The sequence below is a fragment of the Betta splendens genome, chromosome 2, assembly GCF_900634795.4.
Source record: "Betta splendens chromosome 2, fBetSpl5.4, whole genome shotgun sequence".
NCBI lineage: Eukaryota > Metazoa > Chordata > Actinopteri > Anabantiformes > Osphronemidae > Betta > Betta splendens.
Genome location: NC_040882.2, coordinates 19,310,076 through 19,322,352, shown reverse-complemented (window position 1 = coordinate 19,322,352; position 12,277 = coordinate 19,310,076). Strand labels below are relative to the sequence as shown.

The window sequence follows — 12,277 nt, the reverse complement described above, 5'->3', positions numbered from 1 at the left end:
GCAAGCAATCTCCTCTCAAAAACCCACAGCGTAAGAAGTGATTTGGACCCTTTATAAAGCCTTGACATATGGGCATTCCCCGCTCGCTCAAAATGCCCACTCAGGTGCTCGACACATCACAAGCTTCAGTATAAACCTCATCCCAGAGCTGTGCATTTGGGTCCTACACACCGCATTCCTTGACAATAATGAACTTTATTTTTCCCACAGTAGAGAAATTCAATTAATATTATTATGATGTATGATGAGCTATTGTGATGCAGTGATAGATTTTCATAGTGGTTTCAGTAGTTAAGCAGCCCTGAGGAAACCATACATACATACATACATACATAATTTTTATTGTAGATTTTCATTTATATACAGAATCTATCATTCATCATTTATATACAGAAAGTAATTTATGTTTCTTAACATTTAGTATTTGAGTACAATTATGAACACATATAAACACTATTACAGCATCTTAATTAGATATTATCAGGATCCTGGGGACATTGAGGATATTTTCTGCAGAGGGCTGTGAATGTGGGGGATGGGTTGTTGAGGTGGCCTTTAATTAGGGACTGAGTCATTTGTAGAGACCTACACTACTGAAGTATTTTAGATTATTGTGTTTTAGCCTTCTTACCTCCTTGCTAAACATGTATTGGGTTTTTTATATTAGACTTTGTCACCACGACTGAAAGCAGCCTGACAAGTTTGTCTATACTGTACAGAAATTATCTTTTTAAAATAATGCCTGATGTAACTTACCACAAATTCTCTGTTGTGTGTGTAGGTGTTATTTCTTAGTACAGATGAAATTAAATGTCTCATTATCAGGTCTTTTGAACCACTTATTGTTTCCTGTGTTTATGGCTGCAGACATGTCACAGTCATCACTAGTTGCATTTGAGGCCCAGTTCTGATAGTCGACCACCTCATCACTGACCCAGAACCAGAAACCCAGAGTGCAGGTGTATCTCAGTCCCAGCCACACAAAGTCAGTTGAGGCGTTCTTGATTTTCTCTTGGACCCATCTCTGCTGGTGATGGTTAGTGATGGAGACCAAGTCATGGTGGTTCTCTCTGCAGTGATTTAGGGCCTCCACCCAGGTCAGACTTTGATTTATCAGGATCAGTTTATCTGTCAGACACAAACACATAAAGTTTGAATACATTTATTTTTTTCTTTATTCAAAATTAAAATTAATAATGAAAAAAAACACTTTTTTCCTTGTTAGATATTCTGCTTCCTAAGAACGATGATTTTAAAGAATAAGTTGAAAACAAAATGTAAAGGCATCAATAATAAAATGTGCCATATAGTCCTTCAACTGCTTCAGTTTCTCCTAGAACACTAGAATTTCATCAAACTCACCTTCGTAGCAGTAGAAGGGTTTTTGTTTATCACAATAGTCGTAGCTCCATGTTCCTGCTGTGTTTAACACAGTAGCACATGTCTTGTTACTTTGTCCATCAACCAAATCTTCAAGACTTTGCCAGTTTCTGAGGGAGGAGTTACTCCCATCTGACCACCTCCAGGTGTCTCTGAACAGACCGATCCACACATAGCGGTAAGATGCCAAGGTTGGATCATCCAACTGGTCCAGTCCACTGACCAGGTCTGTGTAATGTTGTCTGCAGTAACTCTGAGCCTGAGGCCAAGTCATTGGTGTTGTAATATAATAAAATGTGTTGTTGGGTTGTTGTGATTCTGGCGGAAAACAAAGTAGATTTTATCAACAAAGTTACCAGTAATAGTAAAATGATAAATTAAAGGCATGTGTAACATTTGATTAACTGTGGGTTGAGTTAAAGCAATTATAAAACAGAAGCATGTAGACACATACAGTAGTAACACCATTAAATATATTTCTTACCACTGTAACAAATGAATGGAAATGTCTGTTTACAAGGATAATCACTCCATTGTTTACTGTTCATCAGAGCACAGTTCTCAATAAGTAATGTTGTTCCTCCATCATTGGGCTGTCCAGGCTCCCATCTAGTATCACTGACATTAAACTCCAGTCCTGGCAGAGACCAGTACCACTTCCTGTTCTCTCTTCCTGGGTAGCTGTGCAGACCAATCCAGGCTTCATCCTGATTCTGTGTAGAGCTACAGAGTCTCCTCATGTCTGTCATGTCAGACACTGTGGCCAGGTCTGTATAGTTCTCTCTACAGTACGTCTGAGCTTCATCCCAGGTCTTGTTCTCTCTAATAAAGTAGTACTGATACAGGGAACATGTGAAAAAGGAGCACTGACCTGAGAACAGAGGAAACACTGCAGCAGATTAAAACCAGTGTCACATAAATCACACTGACCTTTCCACTAATTTAGACTGGTGCTGTTCACTAACTACATTATTTTGCTATGTTCTGAGGACTATTAAATTTCAAATTCACCTGCATTGTGTTTAAGTTTTAATTTTCCATCAAAGACATGGAGCACATAATTGTAATAAAAAGGGCAAATGTTAAAAACATATTATATTTGTTACTAATGAAGCTGTTTCTTTGTAGTGATGAAATAACTTATTACAATGTTAAGAATGCTTTTTTGTTGGTTTCATTTTATGTGGTTTCTAGCAGCATCAGCATCATCTACTCTAGATGTGATCAGATGATCCACTTACCCATCAGAACCACTAGAAACAGAGTCCACTGCATCTTTTCTCTGCCTGGAACCAAATACAGTTGTTAATGAATCGTCTCAGATATTAAAGACAAACATAAGAAACTGTAAAATAGTAAAGAACATTTGGCAGAAAACCATACTTGTTCACAACATGAATTCAAACAGTATTTAAGACATTGTTTAGTTGCCAAACAGACAGATTCAACTCACTGATGTTTCCTTGTTCTGCTCACAGACTGATCATAATGAAACACCGTTGACTCTTTAATACCGTACATATAGGCAGCTGTTTCTGTTTAGCTTCCTGTATGTCAGTATTTGAATATTACAGTTTCTGATGTTTATCACACTTCCATAGTGCGACCTGCCTCTGGCTTTTTCCTTTTTGGGAATTCCAGTAACATCAACCTTCTCACTTCCTCCTACTTACATTAATGGTTGTTTGTTTATTTCTCACTTTATCACTTCACCTTGTCTCACAATTATGGAGTGTGAGACCGGTCGTTACACAACTCTCTTACTAATCACCAGTTTACACTGAACATGAGCATGAGCGTCAGTTGCTCTTTCACTATTTGTATTTGGTCGCATGGTTGTGTTTCAGTAAAAGACACAGAAAACCTGATTCACAAATGCAGTAAAATGCTTAAATGCAAATGAGAAATAGTATTATAGAAAAACAGAAAATGCATTGACACATTCAGCAAAGTGTTCAGTACATGTTCGTGACCTAAACAAGCACAACATGGTCGCTGCATTTCTAATAAAATTTCTCAACAAAATTCAAGGTTAAAAACGTTTCTGTCTAAACTAAACCATGTACAGTAGTTAAACAATGACACCTATATTCACAAATAAGCAGTAATAAATGCTGGTTTTATGGCATCAATGTGCTGTTAATTGTACAGTGGCATAGAGAAATCCTAATAAATGGAGTGTAATTAGCTGATGTTTTTAAGAGATGCCTTCTGCGAAAAGAACATGTTTAGTCTATGGGTCCAAAGTCAGCTCTGTGGCTCCCAAATGGCTCCTAAATTATTATCACTCTGCGCCTCATATTTTAGCTGAATTTAAAACTGATATATGGTTTGTGTGTTTCTAAGCATTTGTTTATTTTGTGTTCTCATGAAAGCCTTATTTTAATGCAGTTTTCTATTAAAAAAATTACACAGTCACTACTGTTTAACATTATAATCAAACCTTTAGGTCTTAACATTATAAGACTTAGCAAATGTTGACAGATATTTTCATTTTACAAAGTCTGCACTCAGGTTCACCGTCTCCAATATTATTGAAATGCATCCAGATGCTGCTCTTTTTCTGTAATTTTTTTAAAAACTTTTTCCAGATGTGGTCTAGGTGCTCTGATTAGAAATTGCAAAACGAATATCAATAAATTGTCATTAATCATCAAACTATTGACTGACTTAAAAATGATGAATGTCATCATCATGAATTGAATTTGTAAATAATTAACAAAATACTTGTTAATGACTTATTTGTGATTAACAAGTGTTTGCACATATTTTAGAAAACATTTGTAAAAGCTTAAAATGACATTTCCTAATATGTCACAAACATTTACAAATGTCGAAGCACATCAGAAGAGCAACGTGTTAAAAGTACAGTCTAAACACAAGCATTACTCAGTCACAGCGAGGCTTCTCATGTTTAAGGATTAAAGGATAAAAACCTAAAACTTGAAGTAGCAGAGTTGAGCTCAATACAGTATTTATGGTAGATAGATACTGTATAAGCCTTATAGTACAAACTCTCTACCATTTGTTCCTGCGTAGCTCCTGTCAAATCTGTTCCTTTCAATGCACTCGCATGACTCTGCCTTTGTTCCATGGTAAAGGTGCATTTCTCCGACGTCTTCGGGACCATTCTTGGTAAATATACGCTCCCTACACAAGCTATAGGCGCGCCATAAGTAGAGGTTTTGCACACGCTCAATCTGAAACCAGTTGAAAACGGGTCAGTTGGTGTCCATTTTGACTGTGAAATGTGTTTCTGTGTGTAGTCACCTTTTGAATGCTGTAGTTATTTGCTGTGTTGAGGAAACCCTGGGCTACGGCCTTGTACTCGTCTGAGTCAGGTTGTAGAGCGACCTTTTTAAAGACTTCTTGTTGCATAGGCTCCCACTGACGAGGCAACTCTAAACCTAAACACAGAGTCAATAATAATAATACTACAAACAAATGTCCATTTGATGGGTTAAAACAAGTGCATACAACTAAACTTAACATACCTGCATCTGTCTCCTCTCTCTTCATTTTGTAGGTCAAACCTGTTCGTCGGTCCGTGGCCTCTCGTGCCGTCAGGTTTACTGCCACCATTGTGCCATTTGGTGCCATTACATCTGCAAACACGCTTTGTTTTAAATAAGCATTCTCCAGCATGTAGTTGTGATGCAGACTCAGCTCCCTCTTATTATATTTACAGTGTCTCGACCACGGCAGGTCACATTTATTACAGCTGGATGAGGCTTTGAGGAGAAGGGTTGTTTCTCTTCTGGTACTGAAGCTCTGGGGGTTCGTGAGCGCTTCTCCTGCAACTTCTTGAGCTTTTGTTTTGCCTTGTCTGTAAAAAAAATGTGAGGATATTAAGATATGACAATTTTAGTGAGCTTGTTTGAATGTTCACAACATTAATATTTACTTATTGGACATTATTATTTGTTTTGTTGCATCTCTTTGTGAATGGTAAAATAAATACATTTTAATATGATTTACCAAACTGATTGATAGTAAACTTTACGTTTCAGTATTACTGTATATGGGATATTCAGTTGTTTCCTTTATGGTAGTTGATGCTTTGGCATCACCTTGTGGAACAAAGACAAACTACATGATTTGTGCATATTGAACTGATCAAAAACAAAAAATCCAAAAATACCCTAACAAAATACTAAATTAGGTAACAAAAATAAGTCTGTCTCACTTCAAGGTTTGTGCTGTAATGGTAGTTTGACCCCAGGTACAATACACACAAAGTAGTATATATGCCAAAACAAACCCCTCAGACTAGGGCGTCTGGAGGCCAGTAGTTCAAATCGATTGTTCAGCTCTGATCTGCAACAACATGGAGTATAAGCAGTAATTTAAAACACTAAAATTAAGTTTAGGGTGCTGTAAGACGGAAATTGGAGAAGGGAATTTGGCTTCAAGTCCCTAATGGCTTTACAAGCTTTAGCAGGGACCAAACCAGCTGCACCTACAGTTGTAGAAATGAAACACACTGGTTTTTCAATCCCCATCAAGATGTCATAATTAATTAATCATTTACAGTACAAGATTGTTTTATCTACTTATTCTACAGAACATGATCCATTAATGGACTGTCACTTACTGTAGTTTCATCTTGAATTAGTGATATTTGACATTTTGACTGTTTTCCACCAGATTCAATCTCTTTCCCATTGTAGGCTGATGCATTAAATTCTTGCAATTCTGCCTGTCATATTATGAAGTTGCATGACTACCAGGGGCCCTAAAAGTAATTTGTGTTATGGGAGATACATGCATGCATGCTTGCTTTAAGAAAAAAACGATTCCAAAGACTTAAAAAAAGGTGATCCTTCACCACAAAACAGATGACGTCCTGTCAACATCATTGATGTGCAAAACACGGTACATTATTGGTAAAATTTGAAATCCACCCACACTCTGGCTCTGACCAGAGTGTGTAACACAGAGACCACCACACAGTCCTTCACCTGTCTGGCTTTGTAAATGGCCAGTTTGGCCTGACTAGACAAGAAGTTTAGCAGTTGCCTCTTCTCAGCATTTGTTCTGCTGTAGCCAGCACCAAAGATAAAAACAGTCACACTCCACAGTTCATTAAAAGCATTAAAAAAAATCAGATAATAAGCCAAAAAAGCTCAGCCAGTCATGTAAAGTCTATTAAAAACAGTGGAAGACAGTCTCTGTTTCACCACAGTGCACACAGGTGCGGGGGCCACCTGGGTTGATCTTCCCAGTGTAGGAGCTCACAGCTATGGCTCCATGTAGAATTCTCCACTGCAGGTCCCCAGTCCTTTTGTTTAGTGGTGGCTTGTAGAGGACCCTAACACTGGCTGAGTCTGGATGGACACTGGCAGCCTCCTCCTCCAAACTGTGTCCACTTGCTCAGCTGTTTCTTATTCAGGACCTTGACACACGAGCCATGCAATGTTTTGCCAGTTAGAGTGTACAGGTCAAGCACATTGTCTCTAAAAGCTCTGCTAAAACCAAGCTCAGGAAAGCTTCCCCCTCACGCTCATCGGCAGTCAACTTCCACAGCAGCATTTCCAGAAAACTCCCAAGAACACGGGTCGATCTGAAGCCCACGGCGGAGGTCACACTCTGTAGGTCTTGCAAATCAGGACCAGCTACAACCACAAGGTGACGCCGAAATCAGAGCATGTGTTAGTCCAAGAATACTGCTGTCCTAAACCTATAGCCGAGCCTTGTGAATGAGAGGCTCCACCAGAGGCCAGTGGATCGAGACTTAGGGCTCCAGTATGGAGTCAAATTAGGGTCACATTAGATTTGCGCATGCGTAAACCAATCTGTGTGTGTGTAACCAGATTCATTTTGCCTCTACACTCTAATTGGCTAATGAAGCCAACACTTGCACTCAAAAACTACAAAACTACAAACACCACCGTGAAAAAATATTAACAAAGTACATAACAAAAAGTTTGGAAATACTTAGTCTGACAATCGCCCAACTCCCACTCATAAGTCGCCTCAGTCGGGGGGAGACAGAGAGAGAGAGAGAGAGAGAGAGACTAAGAGAGAGACATTATATATGAATCAATAAGCAGGCACAACACAACACATCAACAACAACAAATGATTTCATGCATCAGCCTACTGTACAATGGGTGGACTGCATATGGTGAAATACAGTCAAAATGTCCAATATCACTACTTCTCTTCAAGATGAAATGCTGACATCTTAGAACGCATGGCTTTATTGTGTAATGGAAGGGAGATTAAAAAGCATGGTTACCATTAAAGTCTAAGGGGCATTTTTGGCCATAAAGGTCTCCAGAGGGAGTTTCTGCCTTAATTGTGTCAACTCTACCTGTCCAAAGGCGCACACACTGGACTTTAGGTTTGACAGTCTGGATGAAGCTCCCCAGGAGTTCATCATCACAGAACGATGGGATTCCCAGTTAGAGCACTTTCCAACACTCCCTTTAGAGACCCAAAGAAGGCTGGGTACTCCTCACTGCCATTCCGCTCATAGGCACAAACAACAGTGAGTGACCTATCCTCGACCCGAAGAAACAGGGATGTGACTCTCTCTTCACTGGGGAAAACTTCAACTTCAAGCTTCGGCCACAAGGCACTCGCATGCAATCCAGGGTGGGGCCCAGGCTGCACCATACTGGGTGACATCTTGGTCCTTGTTTTTAAACTATTCATAGGGTGTTTGTAAACCGCTTTTGGTCTTGCCCGTCGCCCAGGACCTGTTTGCCTTGGGAGACCCAATCAGGGGCATTTAGCCCCCAACAACATAGCTCCTGGGGTCATTCAGGCACACAAACTTCTCCACGATGTTAAGGTGGCAGTTCAAGGTGGAGGTAATACTACATAATAGCTAAATGACAGACAGCCACTAAGTGGCAGAATTTACTTACAGTGCACAAAGCTGTTTATCTTTTAACCTTTGTGTGGTTATGGGTCAAGTTAACTGTGGTGGAAATTTCCCATAAAAAGGCAGATGAGAGAGTTGTCTTTTGTGTGATTTTTTGAAAAATAAAGGAAAATAAAAATAATGGGGGAAAGCAAATCAAAAACGTGGATGTTGATCGTGCACATCAACAAACCAAAAACCAGCTGGGGAGATCAGTGAACACACCACGAAGGTGTGATGCAATGAGCCTGCAGTCCTCAAGTTGCTTCTGCCTTTTAACCCCTTTCTCTGGCTCTGGTGGAATGTCTCTCTGCACCAATAGAATTGTTTGTGCCACCTTATCTACTGCATGATTGTGTCTTGTTATCCAAACGAAGGAACACCAAGCTTCGAAGACAACATTGGTTTTACGGCCTTGGGTCTAGTGAGGAATCAGATAGGGTGGAGCCAGAGACCAGGGTGTAAAAGACAAAGACATAACTAAACCCCAGCTTGTGGGCTTTAGTTAGAAGCCAGTGTACTGCCAGGCAGTATATGACTTCAAAAACAGTAAGGATGGAAGCATGGAACATGTAAATCTTTACAGAGACGACAAAAAAATTAGCTGCTAAAAGAAAGCAGGGCAACTTTTCACATCTACGACCTGGGATAGGAGCTTTCAAAAAAAGCTGAAATTGATTGGAACAATGCAAAAAAAACAAAACAATTTACGTTGTAAATTAGGTTCAAATAGGGGCTTGTTGCAATATTATAACATATATATTCTCTCTATTGTTTTTAAATAAAAAATAAATAAATAAATAAAAGTCATGAATGTTAATGGTTTATGAAGTATGTTTTTGATTTTTAATTGATTTTACATCCCAAATATACCTTGGGTCAAAATGAGAGGTGGGACTTCCAGCTAAATTCTGAGTTCGCTTCTTGTATGAGTAGAAAAATGTTAGGAAGAAATTGTGATGCAGATGCCATGAACAACATCAGAAGACAGGTCAATAATGATAGATGACCTATTTTAATTTTAGGAAACACTTTGCTTGTCTCTGCATCCTAGATCTCTTAATTTCAATATTCAAATGTGGATAAAGTAGTAGCTACAAGACAGTACCTACCTCGAAAGTATTTGAATAGTCTTCATGAGGACACAGAAAGCGCTGCTGATGAATATAGTCCATGTCAGGGAAAATAACAGAAGCTGACACTCTCTCCACCTTTAAGATCAGGCTTAAAACCTTCCTTTTTGATAAAACTTTAGAAACGTTAGAGATGGTTCAGGTCACTGGCAATTACTGTTAGTCACAGGAACCATCTCTTAGTTAAGCTGCAATAAACATAGACTGCTGGGGGACCTAATTTATACACTGAGCTCCTCTGTTTCCTTTGAACTCTTCTATCCACTAACCTCCCATCATTGCATGATCACTCCCATCAACTAACCTTGTTTCTTTTTCTCCAGTAGTTGTGCTTCCCCCGCTCTCTCTCTCTCCCCCACGCTGTCCTCACCTGCAGGTATCATCAAACTCAAAGCTACATGTCTGTGATGGACAGCTGCAGATCCAACCCTCCTGTCTGGGTCCAGTCCCTGGTCCAACCATCCTGCCTGCGTCCAGTCCCTGGTCCAAACTTCCTGCCTGCATCCAGTCCCTGGTCCAACCATCCTGCCTGCATCCAGTCCCTTGTCCAACCATCCTGCCTGCATCCAGTCCCTGGTCCAACCATCCTGCCTGCATCCAGTCCCTTGTCCAACCATCCTGCCTGCGTCCAGTCTCTGGTCCATCCATCCTGCCTGCATCCAGTCCCTGGTCCAACCATCCTGCCTGCGTCCAGTCCCTGGTCCAAACATCCTGCCTGCATCCAGTCCCTGGTCCAACCATCCTGCCTGCATCCAGTCCCTGGTCCAAACTTCCTGCCTGCATCCAGTCCCTGGTCCAACCATCCTGCCTGCATCCAGTCCCTGGTCCAAACTTCCTGCCTGCATCCAGTCCCTGTTCCAACCATCCTGCCTGCGTCCAGTCCCTGGTCCAACCATCCTGCCTGCGTCCAGTCTCTGGTCCAACCATCCTGCCTGCGTCCAGTCCCTGGTCCAACCATCCTGCCTGTGTCCAGTCTTTGGTCCAACCATCCTGCCTGCGTCCAGTCTCTGGTCCAACCATCCTGCCTGCATCCAGTCCCTGTTCCAACCATCCTGCCTGCGTCCAGTCCCTGGTCCAACCATCCTGCCTGCGTCCAGTCTCTGGTCCAACCATCCTGCCTGCGTCCAGTCTCTGGTCCAACCATCCTGCCTGCGTCCAGTCCCTGGTCCAACCATCCTGCCTGTGTCCAGTCTTTGGTCCAACCATCCTGCCTGCGTCCAGTCTCTGGTCCAACCATCCTGCCTGCATCCAGTCCCTGTTCCAACCATCCTGCCTGCGTCCAGTCTCTGGTCCAACCATCCTGCCTGCGTCCAGTCTCTGGTCCAACCATCCTGCCTGCGTCCAGTCCCTGGTCCAACCATCCTGCCTGTGTCCAGTCTTTGGTCCAACCATCCTGCCTGCGTCCAGTCTCTGGTCCAACCATCCTGCCTGCGTCCAGTCCCTGTTCCAACCATCCTGCCTGCGTCCAGTCCCTGGTCCAACCATCCTGCCTGCGTCCAGTCCCTGGTCCAACCATCCTGCCTGTGTCCAGTCTTTGGTCCAACCATCCTGCCTGCATCCAGTCCCTGGTCCAACCATCCTGCCTGCATCCAGTCCCTGGTCCAAACTTCCTGCCTGCATCCAGTCCCTGTTCCAACCATCCTGCCTGCGTCCAGTCCCTGGTCCAACCATCCTGCCTGTGTCCAGTCTTTGGTCCAACCATCCTGCCTGCGTCCAGTCTCTGGTCCAACCATCCTGCCTGCGTCCAGTCCCTGGTCCAACCATCCTGCCTGTGTCCAGTCTTTGGTCCAACCATCCTGCCTGCGTCCAGTCTCTGGTCCAACCATCCTGCCTGCGTCCAGTCCCTGGTCCAACCATCCTGCCTGTGTCCAGTCTTTGGTCCAACCATCCTGCCTGCGTCCAGTCTCTGGTCCATCCATCCTGCCAGCATCCAGTCCCTGGTCCAACCATCCTGCCTGTGTCCAGTCTCTGGTCCATCCATCCTGCCTGCATCCAGTCCCTGGTCCAACCATCCTGCCTGTGTCCAGTCTTTGGTCCAACCATCCTGCCTGCGTCCAGTCTCTGGTCCAACCATCCTGCCTGCGTCCAGTCCCTGGTCCAACCATCCTGCCTGTGTCCAGTCTTTGGTCCAACCATCCTTTCTCTCTCTCTCTCCCCTCACCCCAACCGGTCAAGGCAGATGGCCGCCCACATCCAGCCTGGTTCTGCTGGAGGTTTCTTCCTCATTAGAGAGGGAGTTTTTCCTCTCCACTGTTGCTGTCAAATTAAATGCTTGCTGTATGTGGGATTTGTTGGGTTTAGCTGTGTAAGGTACTTAAACCTTACTTTGTAAAGTGCCTTGAGATAACTTTGTTGTGATTTGGGGCTATATAAATAAATTTGAATTTAATTTAATTTAATATAATTTAATTGTATGAGGTGTCTCTAGTTCTTGTCAAACATATTATATGTAATAACAACCAAACAACTCCAACTCGATTCATACATGCAGATAATTATTTTTCTTCATTTATACAGTTTTGCAAAACTCTGTTGTGTATTATTTACATAGTTTCATTTGGAAACTCTTTACTTGGTTGGTCTTTTTCTAATTGTTAATTAATTTAGTTAATTAATTACAAAGTTCCCTGTGCATCCTATCATTCAATCAGAAACTCAAAAATCAGTGACGAGTGAAAAAAGCAGCTTTAATGTTTAATTCTGGAGTTTCTGACCTTTTTGAGGAGTGACTGCCTTCTCTGAACTGTCTTTATTCTTTGCCTTGGAGGCTTTAATTTGTCCCTCATGCACTGGTCAGATTATTTGAAATTTTAATATTCAAATACTGACATCAAGGAAGCTAAAACACAGCCCTTACCTGTTGAAGAGAAAACAGCTTTTATTACACACAGTC

At 41.9% G+C, this 12,277-nt stretch overlaps 1 protein-coding gene across 1 annotated transcript; it reads right to left on the bottom strand.

Moving 5' to 3' along the window:
* Window positions 1-751: 751 nt before the first annotated feature.
* On the bottom strand, window positions 752-2,655 carry LOC114867166 (macrophage mannose receptor 1-like). Its single transcript, XM_055502476.1, has 4 exons — window positions 2,622-2,655; window positions 1,865-2,251; window positions 1,363-1,698; window positions 752-1,128 (listed from the first exon to the last, which is right to left on the bottom strand). The coding sequence occupies exons 1-4, from the start codon at window positions 2,653-2,655 to the stop codon at window positions 785-787; spliced, it is 1,101 nt and encodes a 366-aa protein (XP_055358451.1). The 3' UTR covers window positions 752-784.
* Between the last annotated feature and the right edge of the window lie 9,622 nt (window positions 2,656-12,277).

What these genes read in the sequence shown, in the direction of transcription:
- LOC114867166 (XM_055502476.1), bottom strand. Translation starts at nt 2,655, where the DNA reads ATGCAGTGGACTCTGTTTCTAGTGGTTCTGATGG. An exon ending in TCCATTCATTTGTTACAGTG is followed by an intron (nt 1,699 to 1,864) that starts GTAAGAAATATA and finishes GTTTTCCGCCAG; the next exon opens with AATCACAACAACCCAACAAC. An exon ending in ACCCTTCTACTGCTACGAAG is followed by an intron (nt 1,129 to 1,362) that starts GTGAGTTTGATG and finishes TGTGTCTGACAG; the next exon opens with ATAAACTGATCCTGATAAAT.